At 41.0% G+C, this 23,708-nt stretch overlaps 1 protein-coding gene across 1 annotated transcript; it reads right to left on the reverse strand.

The window, feature by feature from the left end:
• Nucleotides 1–1,576: 1,576 nt before the first annotated feature.
• Nucleotides 1,577–16,374, reverse strand: erich3 (glutamate-rich 3). Its single transcript, XM_083910955.1, has 14 exons — nucleotides 16,328–16,374; nucleotides 14,102–14,195; nucleotides 12,997–13,122; nucleotides 12,813–12,884; nucleotides 12,491–12,619; nucleotides 9,987–10,145; nucleotides 9,384–9,584; nucleotides 8,491–8,671; nucleotides 8,064–8,250; nucleotides 7,634–7,866; nucleotides 7,384–7,530; nucleotides 6,665–7,039; nucleotides 5,450–5,584; nucleotides 1,577–5,352 (listed from the first exon to the last, which is right to left on the reverse strand). Exons 1-14 carry the CDS (start codon nucleotides 16,345–16,347, stop codon nucleotides 1,961–1,963), a joined length of 5,451 nt encoding a protein of 1,816 aa, XP_083767081.1. The 5' UTR covers nucleotides 16,348–16,374; the 3' UTR covers nucleotides 1,577–1,960.
• Between the last annotated feature and the right edge of the window lie 7,334 nt (nucleotides 16,375–23,708).

The following is a 23,708-nucleotide window of genomic DNA, read 5'->3' on the forward strand; positions in this document are numbered from 1 at the left end:
GCCCAAATGGCTACGTTTCTCCTTGATCGGTAAGCTAACTTTCATGTTTACTTAGCTGAAACGGCTAACGCTAACTGTCAGTCAAACTCGTCTGCAATACTTGTTTTTATGGTGCGATTTGCCGGAGGGGATTGGCTCAAACAGACTCCAGTCTCCTGTAGGCTACTGGGCAACGAACCTGGCAACCTGACTGCCAGAATTATTTTTTGTTGTTGAGACACTAGATGGCGGTGTTCTGCTCATTCTCCATATTCAACCTTTCAGGTCACTGAAAGTTTTCATTCATAATGGTGATGCTCTGACTGCAGGAGAGCGCTAGTCACAGATGTTGAGAGGTCAAAGAGGTGTGGCCTACTGGCCTACAATTTTGTATGAATGATCCAGTAAGTGTGTTTTTATGATTTTAGTTAATATGTGCAAATCTAGTTCTGACAACGCTGAAGCAGACAAAGCCTCCCTGTAGTTGGGAACCACTGCTCCAGTGAGTATTTCTGACAGCAGGTTGATGTATGTGGTTAGTTTTTAGTCTAGACATGAACTTATTTTAAATAACAATTACATATATTATATCATATCACCATTCTTATTTTTTAAACTCAACAGAAATGTTGTATTGCCGATGTTCACAAATGAAACTGAACATAAATGGTGAGTCAGTGTCACAGTTGTGATTAATTGGTCTCTTTTTCAGGGTACGTGTCTGATCCCATGAGCACCATGAGATTCTGCTCCTCGAACAGCAGCAATGGCAGCTTCGAGGACAGCAACTGAACGCCCTTTATTATTATTACTCAATAATTCAGATACCCATGCCTGTTATTGACAGTTCATTTGAAGTAAAACTGTATCAACGGATGGTAGAAGTAGTAGATATCGCAAACTAAACTGTATTTTGTTGTATACTGTATTTGGATGAGTTGTTCATTTACATTTATGCTTAGTTCCCAACATCTTTATTCTTGTGTTGTATGAGGTTTATACATTATGTAAACATTTATATCATTTTTGATAGTGTTGTAAATACTTTATGTGCGATGAGCAAAATCGTTTTATGTGTGCATGAACTTGGTGTACACGCATCTTCATTCAAGTGGAAAGAAAGAAGAAGCAAAAAGTCAATTTCCGTCTCACTGTTTTTATTTTTCTGTTTTTTGAGCGGTCAAACACACCAGCGTTCAGTCCCTGACAGATATCAAATGAAAAGACGAAGCCTCATAAACCCACACTGGTCATAAAAATCAGGTGAAAAGGCAATACAACAAATATTCAGTATCTTTTTTTAAATAAGAGGTAGTACTCAATGCCTAGGTTTGACATTTCACAATGTTACCAGTGTTTTATTCCACTAATTAATGAATTAGCCATGTTAGCTTAGCATTCCTGCTATTCCTCTGCCATTTTGTCTAGATATCACCGCAACTAAAATTGCCATCGACACAGACACGGTGCATTTACAGGTCGCCAATCAAAACAGAAGTAACATCAGTGGAAATGTAAAGTGTACTTGGGACAAACTAAGCTGCGGGAGTGCAACATCTATGAATTATTCAATCATTTGTGAGCGTGAGTGGAAGAGTATCTTTTTACCGGTAATAGGTGATAGCAGCTGCACTTGATACCCCACACAAACTACTTCTCTTTGTTACCAACAATAGGAAGAGATGGTCTATTGTGAACATTTCATGCAGCAGTCAAAACTCATTTTGCAGCTTCTTAGTTTTGGTGATTGAAAGATGAAGACTATTTAAGAAGCCATTGTAACACTTGAGAGCCTCCGTTAAGACTAAAATCATCTTGTATTCATTTTTTGGAAATTGACCAACAAACCAAATTACATCCTGATTACTGCAAATGTTTCTATTTCTCATCGTAGCCATCTGATTGTGTAATTGCTTTCTTTTTTAAGTACACCTTAAGTAAGTAAGTACATCACCGTACCTTTGTGCCACTCCCTGCAGCTCTAATGTCCACTCTCTGTCCTCGCAGCGGTCAGCAAAGGATATGAACTTCGACCGAACATTGTTTCGTCCACTGAGAAAGTGCTCAGCCGGTCTTTGCTGAGAGTGTGTTTGATGTCTTGGATCAGCTGCACGTCTCTTTTGTCTCCGTTGATGCTCGCGTCTGACTGTTTCGGTTCAACGTCTTCACGGTGGGACTCCTCCTGGCTTCCGTCGTCTGACTTTGAAATGGTAAAATCAGTTATTTCTGTAACTTCTCGACTCTTTTCCAACGTTCCCTCTGTGTCTCTCTGTTCATTCGCGCTCAATCTGGAGAGTGCTTCTGGACTCGTCGAACGCTCGCGATGCTCATCTGTTTTGGATGAAGGTAGAAGATCTTTCACTTCTTCTATTGCTGTTTGTTTTCCATTCAAGTCTGGACCATCATTGGTAGTTTTCTCCTCAGTTTGGTTCTCAGAGACACTCTCCGGTCGTCCGCTGGTTAGTGAAAGATGAGTACCCGCGAGGCTTTCCACTTCAGTTTTGGAAATGTCAGTTTGCTCAGAGTCGTCCGGCATTATACCCCCTTGTCCCTTGTCTTTGTCGAGCGACCCCCTGCTTCCTTTGTCTTGCCCGTTCACAGACTCTTTATCATTTTGCACACTCTCTGTTTTATCTATAAAGTCTTTCACCTCAGTCTCCTCCACTTGCAGCGTGTCTTTCCCACACGGCTCACCATCTTCAGAGTGATTGCTCTCAAGGTTTGAAACCACATCTTCCTCTTTGCTTTTGTCCCTTGACTCATTTTCATCTTTTGGCGTGCGCTCTTGTTCTGCATTTTCAGACGTATTCGGTGGACCCGCTGATCTCTGCAGCTCTGTAGATTGTGTCGCTTCTTCATTAGCGTCGGACACTTGAGCGTCTGAAGTTGATTCCTTCAAGTCTTCTAAAGGTTCGACAAACGTCTCGAAAAACTTCGATGTTTGATGCATGGTTACCCAGTTTGTGACTAGATCTGTGTTGTCTTCTCTCTCTAAGGCCTCCGGAGTGTCTTCACCCACTGCAACACTTTCTTCTGTCTTATTGTTTTGTGTGAGCTGTGATGACTGGGCTTGAGGTTTGAGCAGCACGCTCGCTCCTTCCTCCGAGGCCTTGCTCGCCTCCTCGGTGTCTGCTCTGTTTTCTGCGTCCACGGGAGAGAAGTCAGCGGCATTTTCATCAGCGTGTGGGCGTTTGTCGGCCTTCGAGTCAGACGCCGAAGTGGACTCGTCAAACTCGAGAGCTGTATCGTCAGCAGTGGGTGTTGAAGATTGCGCCTGATCACCTGAAGAAGAAACTACCACCTCAGTGACATTACTCTGGACGTTATCGCTCTTTTTCATCAAATGGGAATCTCTGTTTTCATTATCAGGCTGCGATATGTTGCCATTAACATCTTGTTTTGTTTCCTCATCATCCTTTCTGTCATCTGATTTAGATTGCTCTTCCTGTTCTGTACCCGACGTCTCCGGTTCAGAGTCGTTTTTAATCGATTCCTCTTGCTTTTGCACACTGTCGTCCCCTTCCTTAGTCTCACTTTGTGCCACATCAGTGTCAGGAGCCTCATCTGCTTTGTCGTCTTCATGTTTTTCGGCACCGTCTTCACACTGGAAAGCTACTTCTTTTTCCTCCGTGCTCTCACCATCCGCAGGTTCCTCTGTTTTTCTCTCGTCTTCGGTATTCTCTGCTGTTCTCACGTCATCTTTGCCCTCAGTTTGAGCCTCTCCGGGAGAAATCTCTCCATCTTCCACATCAACATCTCCCTTTTCACTGTCACTTCCTCCTTCAGTTTCTTTCTTAACATCTTCCGCCTCCATCAAATCGTTTGGCGTCTCTTCGGACGCTTTAGTCCCGTGTGCTACGTCTGCTGCTTCACTCTCAGCAACGTCTTCTGACTCAACAATAGTTTCATTAGATATTTTCACCTCTTCCAAGTCTGCATCTGCACTTTTCTCAGATTCCTCTGTAATCTCCGATATTTCTTGTCCCCCTGCGACTGTTTTCTCTTCAGATTCTTCATCATCTTTAATCTCTGCAACTTTCGCATCTTTGTCTTCATTCTGATCTTCCTCTCGCTTTTCGGCTTCATCATCCTTTTCTTCATCAGCTGCTGTGTTCATTGTTTCACCCTCATTCGTTTTATCAGTTGCAGCTTCCTGTTCTTCAGATTCCTCCTTGTCATTTTTATTCTTGACACATTCGCTGTCTTCGCCTCCCTCTGTCTTTTCTGATTCATCCTCATTCTTCTCATTTGCAACTTTATCTTCTTCGCTGTGAGTTTCCTCAGCTTGTTCTTCAATTGCCTTTCCTTCGGTGTTTGAGTCCCTCTTCGTCCACTCTGAGTTGTTTTCCTCATTTTCTTCGGTCTTACTCTTGTTATTCTCTTCTTCTTCTTCCGTCTTATCTTTATTATCCTTTTCACCTTCTGTTATCTCCCCTGGATTTGTTTGCTTTCCGTCCTCTTCACATTTCTCTTCACCCTTATCATCTATTTCCACTGATGGTTTTTCTGTCTCCTCCTCTCCCAAATTGCCCCTTTCTTGTTGATTATCATCCTTACTAGCCTCTACAGCTGACACTTCCTGATCTTTAACATCATCTTTACTGCTTTCATCTTTTGCATTGTCCTCGCTTGTATCTGCTGTTTTTTCAACCGTGGTGTCTCCGCTCCCCTCCAACGAGCTGCTTGAATTCTCCGCTGTGACATCTGTTTCTGATGCTCTGTCCTCGTTGTCTCCCTGCTGCCTCTTCTCTGTGTTGGTTACAGGTGCCTCTTCATAGTTGAGGGCCTCTCGCTCCACTGAGGGCTCTGCTTTCATCTCCACTGTCACTTTCGCTGTCATCGCCTCCGCATTATCTGGCACTGCTGTCTCATCAGTTATTTGATTCCGCTCTGATATCGATGACTCATCCTCCTCGCTGCTTTTTGCCCCTTGCCCCGTCTCGTTGGGCTGCGCGTCAGCCTCCACTGCAGTTTGTTCCTCGTTGTCTTTCTCCGCTGCCTCACCATCAGTGGATTTAACTGATGCTTTTTCTTGAGGTTCTGACGTCTTGTCATCCTCGGCTGCTTCCTCTTCAGATACAGGATGCAGAGCTGCACCTGTATCTTCTGTGTCCTCTGATTTAGCATTCTCTGCTGTGTTTCTGTCTTCTTCTGATGCAGCCTTTTCATCTTCCTCTTCTATTGCGGCCTTCTCATCTTTAGTACTATCACTGGTCTCATGGGGCTCTTGTTCAGTTTCATCCTCCTGTTCTTTTGGTTCAGATAACTCTTCATGATCCTGTACCACTTCGGCTTCACCTTCCTTATATTTCGTTTCCACTACAAGGGTCTGCTGCTCTTCTGTAGATGTCACATATTTCACCCCAACTGCATCTGCAAATACAAGAGAGGTTGTTTAGGAAAGTATGTATTTTACTGCAAGAGTCATGTCGTTTGCAGATTAATTTAAATAAAGATTAAAGTCTGGTACCCTCGCTGTCCTGTTCAGGGCCTTTATCGGTCGTCGACTCCTCCTCCTCAGTGCTGGTGTCGCTCAGTTCGGGCTCGGAGCTGCACTGGGACTCCTTCAGTATAGCTTCTGCCAGCTTCTCCTGCACAGATTTGGCTTGGGAGAGAAAAACAGACATGGCAGACACAGTGATATACAGTAAGTTGATGTTTAAGCACAAGATTAATGTTTGTGAGCCACTTGTGATGAATGTTACAAGGCAATGAATAAGGAAGTATTTGAACACTGAGAATACAACGAGAGAACGGAGCCAATGAAGAAACAAACAGCCATAAACAAAAGAATGCCTTTAATATTTCAGGTGCAAACATAACATGCAAAATGATAATTAACATGCACAAAAAGAAAAAAACAAACATATATATAAGCATGGTTCACAACCAAAATTGAAACACAATGCATAATGTCTTAAAATAACAATTTTAAGACATTTCTTCATTTCTTCAAGACTCATTTTATATCATTTTAAGATGTGAATTTAAAAACTTGGGATCGTAAAAAACATTAAATGAAGGAAATATAATTACTAAACTTTGGCAAGTGTTTTGTGCAAACGGATCCCAGGAAAACAGATTGAAAAACTACAATTCTGGTTACATTAACGAAACATCTTCTAAACATGTGAGTTAAATATTTTCAGATGCTGCTAGTAATGCATTTGTTTGGGTACTCTATATAATTATACAGCTGCATATGTTGTTCTGTATTTAAAAATGTTTGTTTTTTTGCTTTAACCAGAACTACACAGAGCAGCTTAAAGACGCATTATAAATTGAGTAAAAAGCAAACTTAATTTAGAAAAGTCTTCCTTTAAGCCTAAAACATTGTCAGGAGTGATGAAATACAATCATGTGAGAATAGGTGGGAATTAACATCCAAACATCTCTTTCAACTTTGACATTAAAACGTGGATCAGACAGAAAATCACACACAAACAAAAGAGAAATAACGAAAAAAATAAAACAACACACAACTTATAGTAGTTTTTCCACCATCACATTCAAAAACAATGTCATAACGTTACTTTAAATGTCACCTGTGGCTGTTGTTTAGTTGTTATCGGGGCTGTAAAACTGAAGTGGACTACAGCTCTGGTTGAGACAATAGTGGAAAAACCTCCATACAAGATGGACTGATCCATTTCTCACTCATTATTATTTGCTGGTTTATACTCACCCCTCTCCTGCTCCTCCTCCTGTTTGCTCTCATCTACCGTTCCCTCCACCTCTTTGTCTCCAGAGGCGTCGTCACTGTGTTTATTCTCGTTCCCTGAGGGGACGCTGGTGTCCGAGACGTCGATCTCTGTGCTGTTCCCCGCACTGTCCTGTATGTCCGAGTCTTTGGGAGCGGCAAGCTCGGCCTCAGCAGCGGCGGCTTCTCCTGGATTTGGTTCGTCTTTGTTTTCTTCTGGTGGGACAGCAGTTTCCTCTTGATCCCCCTCTTCAGGTTGCTCTGCTTCCTCGTCCTCTCTGGAGTCTCCGGTGGCTTCAGCATCGCTCTCCCCCCGGTCGCTGCCTGAGGAGCTGGAGCCTGAATGAGACTTTATGTCCTCTGTGCAAGACAGATGAAGCATTTCAAATTCTTTAACAAAAAACAAAATTACAGTTCAAACTTCTAAATCATACTGTAAATAAGTATAAGTGGCAGTTCCTCTCCAAGAAGGGAAACACAAAAGATGGTTTGTTGGATTATAGATGACACACTTTAATTAACGTATGAAAAGTTCAGCATCTCATTGAATCTAGGCTCCAAACATCGGCAGAAAGTAGTGTAACAATGACTAAAAGATACAGTGATTGTTTTGATGTATTAAAAGAATGAGTAATTGTGTGTAATGAAATATCTCTGCACACTGTTATTTTCTCCTTATGCAGTGCTTGAAAGATGTTACCCACCATCCTTCCCGTCGTCTTCTGTCTCGGAGGCGTCTTTCTCTTTAACCTGACTTTCAGTTTCACTGCATGGAGACGGGGATTTCTTTGCTTTTGCCTCGACATCTTCTGCAGGGCCCTCATCGTCTGCTTCAAAGTCTTCCTCATAGTCTGAGGAGGAAGACATGCAGAAAATTCATTGACCTCCTCTTTCTTCTTAGTTCTTTTTGGCGCAGTCATGTTTCTTTGTACTCAGATGTTTTAGTCTTTATACCATCTCTGACTTTGTCCTCCTCAGCTGCTGTTTCTTCTTTGACTTGAGCCTCCATGTCCTGCGTCTGGCTTGTTTCATGCTCTGAGAGGGATGCAGCGTCGTCTCCAGTCCTCTCTGTCTCCATCTCAGGAGCATCCTTTGGGCTGATGACTGGCTTCTCTCTTCCTCCATCCTCTTTGACCCTCTTTGGTGGAGGAGTGGGCTTCTTGTCCAATCCCATTGCTATAATGCACCTGAAAGAATTAGAATAATATACTACTAAAGTCACATTACTTGAGCAATTTATCAAACGTTGCAAAGTTCCCTTTGGAGCCACAAAAGGCAACAAAACTTTTTCTCACATATGCAGCAGAGCTCCCCAAGACCTAATGTGTAAAATCAGTGGAGTTCCCCTTTAAAGACGCAGTAGGCCTCTAAAAAAGACCCTTACTTGTAACAGGGAGAGGCCCCCTCTACGCTGCAGAAGCCAAAGTGCCCGTGCCTGCCACCGAGTCTGGAGCCCTTTCTGTGTTTGAACTCGCAGCAGGAGCTCAGCCGCTCCACCTGCAGCCCGTTCAGGAAGAAGGTCAAGCTGAAGGGGAAACCGCGGTGCCGCCTCGAAATGAACTGGAAAATCTCTGAGGGAAAGATCGAGAATTCAGATGAGAGGTAGGTACGTTTTCAAGGTCAAGACAATCAAAGCTGTGACCGTAGTGCTGCAGAACAACCCTAACCCACGTGAAATCCTGCGAGGCATCTTGACACACTGCTACCTTACGGTTAATTTGAATAATAATGATATTCAACTAAATTTAAATACAATGTTTGCTTAGAGGCACATGTATCTAACAAACATAATCCTAGATCCTCACACTGACCTGCCTCGCGGAGCTTGCCCTTGAAAACACACAGGTTCTCTCCTCCACAGTGTTGCTGAAACACTTTGACCTCATCCCTCATGTCGATCAGGTCGTGGGAGAGATGAACTGTTTTTCCAAAGTACATCATGTTCACAGACACTCTGCTCTGGGGCACGGAGCTCCTCAGCATGGGGGAATCCTGGTTTCCAAACAAAGGGCAGCTGGGATCAAATTGATGGATTTAATCCAGTTTAGGAGATTACTTTAATTTCTTAATCCCAAATTCGATGTGACTGATCTACAAAGGTAAAGGTTATCTAGGACTCTTTGTCCATACTGATAAATATTAAGAGTGTAAATACAATGTTATATCGATACAATACTTCCTGAATCACTGGATCACACCAGATCGTTACACCTCTAATAAATATAATGCAAATGATTCTCATAATATATTACTGATGTATACTTTCTTTTTCATGTTGTTTCAACTCTGATATTTTGTCCTGATTAACTGCAATATGACACGTTGTAATGGACTCGTTCACAATGTTGTTAAATTGAAAGTTAAGATTTATGTCACTTTTGTTTATAGTCCAGCCGTATAATAATAATATTATAAAATATATTCTGCATTTAACAATAATCTGTGACTACAGCTGGAGGAATAGAAATGTGTCCCTCTATGCTGTTCTGTATTGCTGTTTAGTTTTGACATACATTTATCAAAGAGAAAAAAACAACTTAAATAATACAACATCTTCTTCCTCGGCCTTAGAAAAATCGATACATCTCCAGGACATTTTGATTGTTGTTCCTAATTAATCCAAAGAGGCTGAAGCTTGTAAGTCTGTTGTGAGGGTTTTTGTTGCCAGGGCGAACATATAAAGAGAAATAAAGACCTCATTGACGTCAGCTCCGCTGGAGGCGGTGGTAGGACGCAGTCTGCGGCCTCTGAGCGTGCCGCTGGGAGTGACCTTTGCCGCCCTCTCTTTCCTCCTCATGGCTGGAGGCACTGGGGTGACAAAGTTGTTGATGACTGGGAGGCAGTAGGGTGAGATCCCACGGGAGGCCTCTGTTGTGGTCAAACGTCTCCGGGACTCCTTGTCCGTCTGGGAGAGAAGTTTAGTGAAAAGACCTCAGAGTGTTTGACAATGACGACGTCTGTGCATGTACTTGTAAAACAGTTTAAAGGAGAAGTGTTTGTCCACTTACACATTTCTGTGTAGTTTTAAGAAGTACTGTGAAATTGTAATGTTGATTTCTAGTATTAACACAAAATATTTTTTCTGAGCTTCTAAGCATCTGTACAGTATAATGTATGATACTGTTTAGTATCTTTACACTCCCTGTACAACTGCAAAGTGTCTGCGTCTAGATTCCAAACAATACAATACAAACAACACTGATCTAAACTAGAAATAAATATGATTTTCTCAGCATTGAAAAACTGATTCTATACAAGTGGGCAGATGAATTGGTGAATGAATGAGTGTCATGTGTCACGGTCTCACAGTGCAGTTTAACGGCGGGTCGTTCTCATTGGACGACTCGAGGAGTCTGTAAGGGGAGCTGCGTCTGAGCGAAGTCGTGGTGCTGTTGCCGTTGATCGGCTTCAGACGCACCGGCCTCTGCATCTTCCCTGGGGCCGTGTTGGGTCGAGACGAGCCGGGCTATACACACATACGCAACACACACGCACGCACGCACGCACGCACGCACGCACGCACGCACGCACGCACGCACGCACGCACGCACGCACGCACGCACGCACGCACGCACGCACGCACACACACACACACACACACACACACACACACACACACACACACACACACACACACACACACACACACACACACACACACACACACACACACACACACACACACACACACACACACACACACACACACACACACACACACACACACACACACACACACACACACACACACACTGTACACAGTATGCATCGCTATGGAAGCCAATACCGTTTAAAATGAACCAGCCCATTCTCATTTCCAGGGCATCAGATACCCATTTTGTCCCGACCGTTGGCGTTTGATACCAATGCACAAAGAACCCTTCAGCGTCTGTTTAAAACGCTCCACGCTTTCAACTGCAAACCCATCTGCGGCATAATTAGACGCACGGAGCAAATGCTCCGGAAGAGAGCAACAAAGTCAACGTAGAGAGGAGGTTGGGATAGATCACACAAACACAGGTCTTTCACTCTGGAGGCTGCGGTTTGTGTCCTGTGCGCCAATGTAGTTTGTTCTCCTAGTTTTATTTGAATTCACAACATTAAACAAGTGTTTCCTGTGTTTAAAACAGCGACCATAGTAGAGTGTAATAGTTCGACAAGCAAGCTGGGTGAGAATGGGTTGAATAAGTTTAACACGGCGAATCCAAGGCTGTGAAATCAGGACATTCCAGAGAGCAATAAAGTGTTGATTTATTGTGCTTCAGTATCCTGCCTCAGACGTTTTCTTTGTATTTTTATTTAAATTATTTTTGCTACAGAGAATGTAAAAAAATAAAACATGATATGTGCTTGAGAATGTGGCAATGTTATTCTACATTTTCTCATCATATACAGTATATTCATTTTTTTTAATACAGTGAATAATTCAGCCCGTCTTGTGTGTGTTTGTGGTCAACTGCTGTGCTTTGCACCTCATCTATTTATGCTGCAATAGTTCATATGTCTGTTCTCGTATTTATCATTATACAGACTTTTTCTTTTCTCTTTTTATTTAAAGTTTCTTCTTACTTGGATAAATCACAAGCTCCTTTAATCAATCAATAATAAACTGCACAAAATCTGTAATATTGCTTTGGGATTTCCCCCAACACGTCACTGTTGATGTATTTCAAACAAGCTGCTGAGGGGTAAGATGTTTGCAGGCCGTGATTTCACAGGGTCAACAGAGATCATGGCCAGGATTACCGTCTCCATTTACTGTATTCTGGCATCAAGGTCTGTGACTTCTTATGTTTCAATGAAAACACTTTTAGAGTCCCACTGCTTGACTTAAAACACTCTTGTCAGCACACAAAGCAAACAGCAGCTCAGACAGCTCCTCAGAGCTAAGTGTCAATGTAAACACGCAAAATGTATCAGCAGATATTGATTTTCACAACAGACAGACGTTCCTAACCTGAGAGAATGTCTCTGAGTGAGACACCACTCATTTCTACACAAGTTTAAGTGAATAAAACAGATCTTTATTTGTTTTTTTGTCCATTAAAGTGAAATTGGGGCTTTCTGGTCAGAAGGATGATGCAACGTTACGATGTAAAAACTACACTAACTCACCAAATGTAGTTGCTGCAATTTAAGAAGAAAGTTCAACATCGCTCAGATGACTTAACTAATACATGTCTGTATGGTGATGAACTCTGTACTGGAGTCAGCAGGTTAGCCTGGTATTAAACTGGAAATGGGGTAAAAGCTAGCTCTGGCATGCATAAAACCCCTAAAATTGTTGTTTTTACACTCTGTGTTATGTAGCATTGAGCTCACCAGATAAAACATGTTAATTAGTGATGTTTAGAAGTGTTGAAAGGCATATTTTGTTATTTTCAGTTAGAGCCAGGCCCTGTTGTTACGCAAAGCAAAGCTAAGCAAAGCTAAGCTAAGCTAAGCTAAGCTAAGCTAAGATACTGTAACGGGTCCATGCCTATGTTCCCACATTTGACATTTATCGCACGGTGTGACAGATTGGAAATGCTTTTAACCCTAACCCTAACAGTGCCTAATTTTGAAACTAAATCTTATAATGTGGGAACATAGGAATGACCCCACTGTAACTGGCATTAGCCTCATAATTATTGTACAGACGTGAACCATTCATGTAATACAAACCCAATATCTCACATGATTAAGAACTTAAATGTGTGGTTTAGGCTGAAGAAGAGCCTGTATCATCCACAGATGACAACATATTAAATGTGATTTTACGGCCGTATCCACTCAATCTACCAGCGCACGGAGAAGCATGTTTTGACTCACGGACTCAGAGGATTCAGAGTGCTCCCCCTCTGGCCCAGAGTGCTGTTTTCGGATGCCCCTGGCACCTGTGGGTGGGCGTGGAGACAGGATACGGATGATGTCTTCTTCATAGCGTTTAGAGCGCTCCACCTTCCAAACAAAGCCATTCATTAACATCACTGCCATTTTTTGTTTGTGCCAAATTAAGATATATTTGTACACCATTCACTATAAATAATGGTAAATGCTAATACTGTATTTGTTATATGATATATATGATTAATCAAGAGTCATTAGGTTACAAAATAGAGCAGCAAGCGGTGTTTAAATGCAAATGATGTACTTTGATCTTATGCACTCTGTCCCTCCTTGCAAACTCCTCCAGTTTCCGTTTGATCTCTATTTGATGGACACGCTGTACGGGAGGGGCACAGAACAAATTAGCATCATTTATTATTCAAGGAGAAGCACAGGTTAGTTGACAGTGTTTTGACTGTTTTGTCTCTGGTACTTTGTGTTCCTCCCACCTCCATCTCCAGCACCTTGTGGAAAATGGCCTGGGCCAGGCATTCTCGGATGTGTCTCTGATGGGCTCTCTGGATCAGCTTGTGTCTGTACTCCTTGTCTGGAACAATACGCCCACTCCTGGTGATCTGAGAACAACAACAGTCTCAGCGGGGTTCAAGCTGCTACATGGGTTTTTTAAGAGGGTGAAATGTTTTCAAATTGAGACACAAACTGAGGCCCTGAAAATGTATCTATGTGTGTGTCTATCAGCTTCTTTTGAGTATTGGAGTCCTGTTCAGACTCAGTTTCACAAAATTTAAAATCTTTTTTCACAGGTTTGAAGTTTGCAGGTAGTAGATGTGTGTAAAGTCATGTACTTAAGGATTTAGCAACATTTTAATCCGACAACAGCTGATGGTTGTACTCCATAAAGTTGTACTCCATAAAACTGTCATCTAGTTAATTGTCTGTTAAGTCCCTATCCATCAAAGAGAAAGTTAAAACAATGGTGACTGATCATATGACCCACTAATGAAAGCACTTATATTTGCCTTTTTGCAGAGTATTACAATCTGCGCGTCTGTGGCCGTTGGTCTGTCAGCCGAGATCAATAATGGTTATGCTGCGTTCACTTGTAATCGGAAATCGAGGACTTCCAACTTCTGAGTCAGGTTTGTAGTAAGGGCAGAAGTGTAAAAGGAACATGTGTGTGTGAATGGATTTAAGAGGGTCACATACAGAAGTAGAGAGGTGAATGTGTTTCAATAAAGTTTACAAAAGAGCAAAACTCACGACTGGGATCTCATGGTAATAACTAAATTTAGAAGTAAGGTAATTTTCTTATAGACTTCTAAAACATTGTTGTACATTGTGTGTCCATAATGATTACTTCACATCCTTCACACTGCCATGATATTTTACTGTGGGGAGAAAGCCCTTGAACATATTTCAATTGAATTCTATATTTATTAGTTTAAAGCCTTAAAAGTGACTTAATGAGAATGTTAACACTGTTTAAAGTTGTTGAATTCCCAACAACAATACTGAGGACATGGCCTTGGTGTCATCAATGGTAGCTACGGGCCAATAATCATCATCTTCATCATCATCAACCTGTTGACGTACCAGTCCTGCTCTCTGCAGGTGTCTCCTGATCCGAGTGTTGCTGAAGTATCCAGCCAGATGTTTGTCTGTGAGACTGTTGTAGGCTGAAATAAGTCTGCAGGAACGACAAAAGACGCAAAGTAAAGTAAGTTTATCCGTGCATCAGCTTCACTTTATGACATCCAGACATTAAATTTGATCTTCCACTAAAATAACTTTATTACAGTTCACAGAAAACCCGGAATGGTTTAGTGGGGCACAACATCATGTTTGTTTGTTAGTTGTTTCTCGTCCTCATTAATGAGACATCAGGCTGTCCTGTCTGAAAGTGTTTTTCCAAGACGGGTTTGATTTCCTCCAGCATTTGTGTACGAGACAACAGGATCTTACAACTAAAGGGTCCGTTGCCAGTGTCTGATTACACACAGGACTTGGAGGGGATGGCACACTTGACCCTGTCTGCCTCCTCTTTGTGCACCTGGCTTGTTTGTCTCTGGTGCTCTTCGGCTTTGGTTGCAGATTTCTCTTTGAACCACAACGTGGTGGTTGAACTATCATGTGCCATTTTTAAAAAAATGTATGACTTTCTCTGACCCAGTGATACTTTGAGGGGACACTAGTGTAACAGTAGCATTGGCATATGTTTGGAGTCAATAAAAGTAGTTAATTCTGCCTCCGTAGTGACTACAACGTTACACATTCATTCATCTTCAACTGCTTGTCCCTGTCGGGGTCGCTGGAGCCAATCCCAGCTGACATCGGACATGAGGGCGGGGTACACCCTGGACAGGACGCCAGTCTATCGCAGGGGACATAGAGACGAACAGAGACAGACAACCACTCACACCTACGGGCAATTTTAGAGTCATCAATTAACACGTTCATTTTTTTGGACTGTGGGAGGAAACCGGAGAACCCAGAGAAAACCCACGCAGACACTGGGACAACATGCAAACTCCACACAGAAGGGCCCAAGCCGGGATTCAAACCAGGAACCCTCTTGCTGTGAGGCAATGTGCTAACCACCACACCACCGTGTTGTTTTTTTAATTCATTTTTAATAATATGTTCACTCCAGAGTTTCTAAAGTAATCAAAAAAGTAAGTCTGTATCAAATAACGGGCAGCACGGTCCTCCCACAGTCCAAAGACGTGCACATGTTAATTGGTGACTCTAAATCGCCCGTAGGTGTGAATGTGAATGGTTGTCTGTCTGTGTTTGTCTCTGTGTGCCCTGTGATACCCTGCTCACGCCCGATGTCAGCTGGGATTGGCTTCAGCCCCCCAATGAAGATGGATGGATGTATTTAATAATAATATAATAATAATAATAATAATAAACTAGTCAGTTGTAGGTAAAAAATAAATAAAATAAAACTTTAAAAATTCTACAAAAGAAAAATCCCACATTAAAAAATGTACCTTAGTACAAGTACAAAAGTATTAGCAACAAATATTACTTAAAGTTATAGAAGTAAAAGTATGTATTTATATAATATTGCAGTTTGATATTAAGCAACTTCATATAATAATAATAATAACAACATAACAATGCATCATATTTTAGATTTTTTTTATGTAAAACTCTGAATCTGTGAAGTCACTATAGCTGTCAAATATAAAAGTATACAGTAGTTGTAGAGTAGGTATGAAGCAGCATTTCATGCACACTAAAAAAACTAAACATGAAAAAAATACCTGGGGAAATACCTGAGGGAATGAACTTACACATTCCAGTACTGGTCACAGAGTAAATTTGGTAAAACAAATGGTCTGAGTCTCTTTAAGAAAAAAGTGCATTTTCACGAGTCTCCATCTTAGTTTCTGTTGTTTCTTCTCGTTTTTTCAGGTGGAGTTTTGTTTTGAGTTCAAAGTGAAGCAAAACTGCTGTTCATTCATCATTTATCAGTTTAGGAGTACAGTGGGGCCTAAAGCCTGAAAGTAGCACTTGTCTCACATTAAAGCAGTGAAGTGTGCCTCAGTGGTTACTATGTTGCTACTACTGTTGTAAAGTTAGTAGCGTCGATTTGTGACGCACTTTTTAAAACATTCATTTGAAGTCAATTAAAACAGGTACATCTGCTCCTGTAGTCATTATACTGCTAGACATTTTACACCTCGTGATATATTTGTATTCATTAGTTCGTTTAGTTGTTTTCAATCAATTGCAAAAATCAGAAACGTGCACCGAAAGTAGAGCACATCAGCTCCCTTTACTCTGAAATATAAAACATTAAATGGCACCTACCCTGGGCTGAGGTGACTCATGGTTTTCAGCTTCCGCTCTTTAAAAATCCCCCCTCTCTGTTTCAGGTAAGAAGGACCGTGGTTGGTGCAGGAGGACGCCTGGGGCTGATATAAAGTCAACTTAAAGCGGCGGAGTTGTTCTAAAGTGTGTCAGTGCATTTACAGTCGGACTGAGGCTGCACTTCCACAGAGCGGAACTGATGACACTCGCCGGTTGCCATGGGAGATCACGTGACGATGCTGCCAATGAAGGCTGGTTTCCACTTACAGTCACTAACATATACACCAGGATAACACGCGCACACGCACACGCACGCGAGCACAAACACGCACACACAGACACGCACGCACACACGCACACGCGCATGCACACGCACACACACACACACACACACACACACACACACACACACACACACACACACACACACACACACACACTTTCATTTTTAGTGAGCCATAATACTTTTAATTTTTCTTGACATTCTTTAAAAACACTTAAGTCATTGTTGAGCATATTATGGATGACTATAATTTGTACTGTACAGTGTGATAATGGAAAGGTTTCAGTGTACCTCATTGTAATGTGACCTACGACATTATAGATTTATATTTGTTTGTGTAGTTGGTGACAGTTTGTAACCACTAGGCTACATTGTAAAACTAGTGTCAAAGTCCTTGATCTGCAGAAAAATGGTGCCTCAGTCAGTGTAAACCGATTATTACACATCATTGTTTATACTGATGCAGCACTTTGTGTGATCTTTCTGTTTTTATTATATTTATATATATATATTGAAACTTGAGTTTTTGACTTGAACAGTTATTTAAGTGAAATCATCTGAGAAATTTAGAGGAAAAATCATTTTGCATAAAGTCTGAAAACTACTAACTACTAAATATATCTATCTATCTAGTTTGACAAACAAATAAAAGTTTCAAATCAAACTTTAAATCATACAAATCAAAAGGCCACTGATCACCATACTGTACCATAGGCTGTGGTTTACGCGGATGGGAAAAAACAATGTCCAAACAAATGTTTCAACAAAACAATTGTTGTTTATTTAACCAAAAAGCGAGCAAACGAAGAACAAAGAAAAATGAATGTGTCTCTCCTGCTCTGGTAAAAAAAACCTTTTGCCCACCCAGGTCAAAATAAAACACCTAAACTAAACAAATCATGATAAACGAGAATACTAATAAAAATCTGATCATAATGAAATCAAATAAATTAATTCAGAATAATCAAAACTTGACACCAAACAAAATACGAAACTAAACAGCCCTAACTACTAACAATAAATAAATAAATAGCTCCAACACTGACTGATTATCCATCTATCTATCTATCTATCTATCTATCTATCTATCCATCTACCTATGTATGTATCCATCTATCTATCTATCTATCTATCTACCTATGTATGTATCCATCTATCTATCTATCTATCTATCTATCTATCTATCTATCTATCTATCTATCTATCTATCTATCTATGTATCTATCCATCCATCTATCTATCTATCTATCTATCTATCTATCTATCTATCTATCTATCTATCTATCTATCTATCTATCTATCGATCTATCGATCTATAGCAGTTGCAGTAGTTGTTGGCTTGCACTGACTGGTAGACTCTGATTTTAAAGGTTGTGAAATAATGAAATATTGAACCACAGCCCAACCATCAAAATGACAACGTCACTGATTCAGTGCCAAAACCCACAGTCTTCTCTCCAGACAGTAGGTTCTCAGTTTGCCAGTTCACGCTGCAGGTCCTCTGTGGCCCTCTTGTGGAAATGTGGAGAGTTAGTTTTGACCAGGACATGTCATCATCTTTACACTTGCTATTAGTGTACATGCAACACACACGCCACGTCTTATGTGAAACTAGTTGGAGCTACATTAACTCACTGTAAATGATTAACTATACAACAGATGATGGTGAATGTCATATCCCATCATGTTTATCTTCTTTACTTATGCTACATACAAATGTGGTGGCTTTGCCGACTGCTTGTTGCTGTTTATCTTCCAGACTCTCACAGCCTGAAAATTGCCTTGAAGTATCACAAAAATACGTTAGACTATTTTGTGGCATAAACTGCTAATTTTCGTAATCAGTTCAAGTGTTTTGTCAGTACCAGAGTCGGCCAGTGAGAGGAGCCATGTTTCTGTCTCAGCGTGCGACAAAGCTTGGGAGACTGCCCACTCGAGGATCACTGATAAATACATTGGGAGGAAAGAGGAGAAAACAGAGACGTGCTGTTCAAATATGCAACAGGAGATACAGATATACATAATATGAAACTTACAGTACAGTAAGACTCGGCTGGTAGAGGCTCATCTCACTCGGGATGCTGCAGATTCAACTCTGGCTCTCTACTGAACAGGTTGTCCCGCTGCCACACGAGAAATACCCTAGCTGGTTTGAAACTGTCAGAATACAAACTTTAATTATTGGGCACGGTCAATAGTTTATTTAAAATCATGCAAACATTGGATCACAATAACAACACAAATAATATAACCAGCAGTTCCTTGTCTTACAAGTCCAGAGAGCATATAATGCTCAAACAAATTCATTGCAGGAAAAGAGGCTTTCTGCATTTAAAGTGATCATTGATGCATTTACTTATGTATAATATTTATTTAGTGCTTAATGACTGTGTGCTCTTGATGGTGCTGTTTACGTATGTAAGCATACATGCACACTGACAATCCTAGTGCTGAAATGCAGAGGTGTTGCAGGGATTTATCCTTTATTAAGTCAGGATCATTTGCATCTGTTATAGTAAGACACAAGGTTGATTTATTTCACAATCAGACACTTTGAACAATGTCCGTCAATGTGAAGTAACAAACAGAGCACAATAAGGGTTGATTTGTTTTCTGGCAGTGTCTTCAAGACAAAAGTCTTGTCATTTAGTTGAATACTAACACTGATTAGGATTTAAACTGCAGGGTAGAGGGAAAAGAAGAAGAAGAAGAAGACGAAGACGAAGACGAAGACGAAGAAGAAGAAGAAGAAGAAGAAGAAGAAGAAGAAGAAGAAGAAGAGGAAGAAGAAGAAGAACAAGAGGAAGAAGAAGAACAAGAAAAAGAACAAGAAAAACAAGAAGAAGAAAAAGAACAAGAACAAGAAGAAGAACAAGAAGAAGAAGAAGAAGAAGAAGAAGAAGAAGAAGAACAAGAAGAAGAAGAAGAAGAAGAAGAAGAAGAAGAAGAAGAAGAAGAACAAGAACAAGAAGAAGAACAAGAAGAAGAAGAAGAAGAAGAAGAAGAACAAGAACAAGAACAAGAATTAATGCTACCCTACTTAAAGGTTCGACTATCATTACAAATGTTTTTCCTAAAGCATAAATGGAAAAATAGAAATCACACCAGACAAAACGGTCGTCAAGGCAATGGACCATTTCCAAAACCACCTTGTTTTGATCTCAACTATGAACCTGTGAAGTTTTGTGACTGTATCTTACATGGCTGGGACGCTGTCTCTGCAACAGAGTCTGACTGCAGACAGACAGACAGATGAACACCTAGGAAAGCACTCAAAACCACAAGGTGAAACTAAACCAGCAACGCTAATATTATTTAACATTTTATTTCTATTATTTTTTCCCAGTGTCTTCTGTTTGTTCTCTGACTGACTGAGCTTTGCATGGTGGACCCGGACCAGAGGTTCCTCTTCAGTGTGGTTGTTGCTCATTTACACTCACCAGCATCTCTGCATCACTCCCCTTTCCTCTTGTTTCACACCAGGACGCCAACACACACACCTGTGGATGTTTGACACAACCAGGCTGCAATGGGAGAGTATAGGAGAGAGCTGATGAAATACAGGAAGAGTAAAAAAGTGTCCTGTTAAATTAGTGATAACATGAGCGGAGAGTGAATCAATGGCCACATGCGGGTTTGTTCAGCCACAAAGGTTTTTGTTGTAATACATTTTGCAGTATTTGTGCTGAGAAATGTGCAGTTTGATTGCTTATTTACAAAGTCAAAGTCTTTAGACGTGAGCTAAACAACATATTTAGAGTCTGTGTTATTATAGGTGCGACTGTGGCTGTGATCGAAGGTTCGATCCCCGGCTCCCCCAGTCGAAGTGCCCTTGGGCAAGACACTGAACCCCGGATTGCTCCCCGTGCGGTGCATAGGTGTGTAAATGTGATGTGAATTGTTAGATTAGATTAGATGGTATGAAGATGTCCACCGCCATCAGTGTGAATGTCTGTGTGAATGGGTGAATGTGACAAGTAGTGTGAAAGCACCTTGAGTAGTAGAAGACTAGAAAGGTGCTATATAAGTACAAGTCCATTTACCATTTACCATTACCTTTCTTACAGTAGCATAGGCAAAGAACAAAAAATGCATCATGTAAATTAGTTATTGCTGTTTCATTATGAGCAATAAACAAATGTATAAAACGGGCTGAACAACGCCCCATAGCTGTGATATAACCCCAACATACCACTGCCTGTTGTGAGCTTTTTAAAGAAAAAAAAATGTAATTTAACTTTTATTTAACCAGAAAAAGACTCTTTGAGGTTAAATCTCTTTTACATGAACGTCCTCTTGGTGGTATTCTGGAAGTATTAAAAACAGGATGTAACATCAGGTTGATGAAACAGTGAGCTGCCAAATCAAGATACACATGAGGTACTGTCTGACCGATACATTAGTGTTGTGAAATGTAATGAGACCCTAAAAAATCTTTAAAACTAAACTTAAAAATCTTAATAAAGTAGAAACTAAAAACTAAAATAGCGATTCATCAGAGCAGCATGGAACACACACGCTTCATCCCTTCGAACCTTCAGTGTAAAGATGTGTAATGCAGCAGGTGTCTCTCTCACTAGGCAGTGGACATGAACTAGGATGAACGGCCAGGTAGGTAAACATTCGCTACCTGTCAAGCAGGTGGAATTGAGATGGATATGTCTGCAGGGCTCGCAAGAGACACAGCAATCAGGGCAGACATTTCCCCAGCAATAAATGCCTAATACACAATCTAAGTCTTAAAATAACAATTAGTGTAGAAATAGAAGAGGGGTGATTATAAATTCCATTCAGGAAAGGGTCTTGGCTGTAAGCTGGGAGGTGGCAGGGAGATGTCGGGGAGTCATGCGGCTCTGAGATGGGGGGGCAGCAGTTTTTGCAATCAGCGTTAAATAGAGCAGTTTTGTGCCTGTGTGATTGTCAAGTGGGCCATTACTCGTTGATAAGAGCACTTTTTCCTTATGCCGCTCTGATTGGGCTGAGCATGCTGCTCCCTCTCGCACGCTGTCCCAATGCAATCAGGCCCCTCTTTCACCGCACTGCCATTTTCACTGCTGTGATTTCCACCCAATCCCCCATCGTCCCCCGGCCAACGCAAATCCCACACCCCTCCACTACCATCACCGCCACCACCACCCCCGTCCCTCCACCAGCACCCGGACTCCCCCTTCAGAGTCGATGAGTACCCTTTTACAGCAAGGAGAAAAGGTCATGCCAAACTCGTTGTGTCAATTGTAAACCACCCCAATTCAGACTGATTTCAATGAAATAAATGAGTAGGTGCAGCCCCAGAGAAAGCAAAGGTTCATGTGGGAGTAGCAAATTAGGAGATTTTCTCAGAGGTTCGCCGGGGCCAAACGCTCACTGCTTCCATCCCACATTCCTTGTTTCTCCTGTATTTGCACGACCTTTGTATCTTTTATCCGTGTAACTTTTGCAAAGAAAAACAATTTATCACTTTGGATGTAGGGACACGCTCAATAGTGACGCTTTTGCCTCCTGTAATAACTAAAGTTTGCTGCAATTAACAAAAAGAAAGTTCCAATATTTTCAGTATTTATCCTTTTATTTCTAGTTGGAAGATATATGTGAGATGATGTGTTACAGAGGCTTTGCGGGATAATGAGGGTGATTCTGTTTGTCAAAGAAACACTGGACTCTACTTCTTAATTGTATTGTCTCGTTCTTTGTTTAAGCACTTGTGTAATTATATTAATCCCTGTGTTTTGTTGAAACTGGCTTTACATAATCTTTGTTTGTTGCCTCACAGACTCCACTGGTGCATATGTGAAAATAAGAATAACTGCAAAATTAACCAATTGGCTTTTTTAAAAATATATATCTTACTTTTTCCCTCCTGTCCTTTTGAAAAGCCAAAATGCGGAAAAACTGTCAAAGTGATTACTCTTCCTGTTGCCACAAACTGGACTTTCACATCTGATGAAGGTGACAAGTTACAGAAATTACCAAAGTTTCCTTCACAGACAAATAAATGTACAGTATGTTGTCCTACATAGAGCTTTTTCCCAAAAAAGGTTCAACAGGTCTTTTTCTGTAGTCGGATATCGAAACATGTAGTTCAAAAAAACGTTTATTAGTAATTATCAGGATAATAGAGAAAGTTATGTAGTATTTAACTGATTAAACAGAATTAAATATGAGTCTGATGTTAAAGGACTCTGGGTGTTGATTTGATCGGTTCCTCTCTTCTTTTAAAAAAGGAGAAAAAGTGTGTAAGAAAAGTCGTTTGTGTTATTAATTCTCGTATTCCATTATATTCTTCATCATCTCTCTAGGAGGACTTCTAATAATGGAAAAACAATGCACCGTTAAAGGGGGCCACAATGTGACACTAAATTCTGCTGTGTTTCTCTATTCTAACCAATAACGCATCTTGACATTAACTCGCATGCCATCGTAATCACTGTCATACTTTCTAGCTCTCAAACATATTGATGAGACTATTTATAGATGGTATTGTATGTGCCGAAGCAGCCTCACACACAAGCAGGCGTAAAGCAGCAGAACAAGTTTTTAAGTATTGTTGACAGATAAGTAATTCAAAGCTTGTTTTCGTCTGGTCCACATCACGCAAAACATTTAGGAAGTGAGCCGTGCAATGTGGAAAATGACAACATTCAAGTGTTGCACATGCAGATGTACATCTTTCCCATCATCTGTGGTCATATCGGGATTTTCTACCGGTGGCGGGTCGGAGTGATAAAGACTGTCATGTCTGAGAAAGGATTAGTCCTTTCATGATAAGATGCTTTTCAGGTAGGAATTATTTGTTTGGATACTTCACAGTAACGCTGTCTTGGTGGCTTTACATCTCTCCTCTCACCTTTGACCTCTCCACCTGAACTTGTCGCAGAGGCCCAAATAAAGCAGTTTTAAAGGACCTCTTTGTACCTTGAAGCGTTAAAAGCGCCCTGCATTAATATGGATTGAGAGAGGAGTGGTTGTCTCACAGGCTGCCACAGTGAACTGTCTGCTCTGCAATGTTTGAGATGTGTTATCTGATAAAGAGCATTCATCTCCACCAGGTGGAACAGGACACATCTCGATGGAGGCACGCTAACTCCTTTATCCCTCTGC

The sequence above is a fragment of the Echiichthys vipera genome (assembly GCF_963691815.1).
Source record: "Echiichthys vipera genome assembly, chromosome: 3".
Lineage (NCBI taxonomy): Eukaryota > Metazoa > Chordata > Actinopteri > Perciformes > Trachinidae > Echiichthys > Echiichthys vipera.

Coding starts and splice junctions, on each gene's coding strand:
- erich3 (XM_083910955.1), bottom strand. CDS start 16,347: ATGAGTCACCTCAGCCCAGG. Junction 8,251..8,490: donor GGGCAAGCTCCGCGAGGCAG/GTCAGTGTGAGG, acceptor TCTTTCCCTCAG/AGATTTTCCAGTTCATTTCG. Junction 7,040..7,383: donor AGAAGACGACGGGAAGGATG/GTGGGTAACATC, acceptor TGTCTTGCACAG/AGGACATAAAGTCTCATTCA.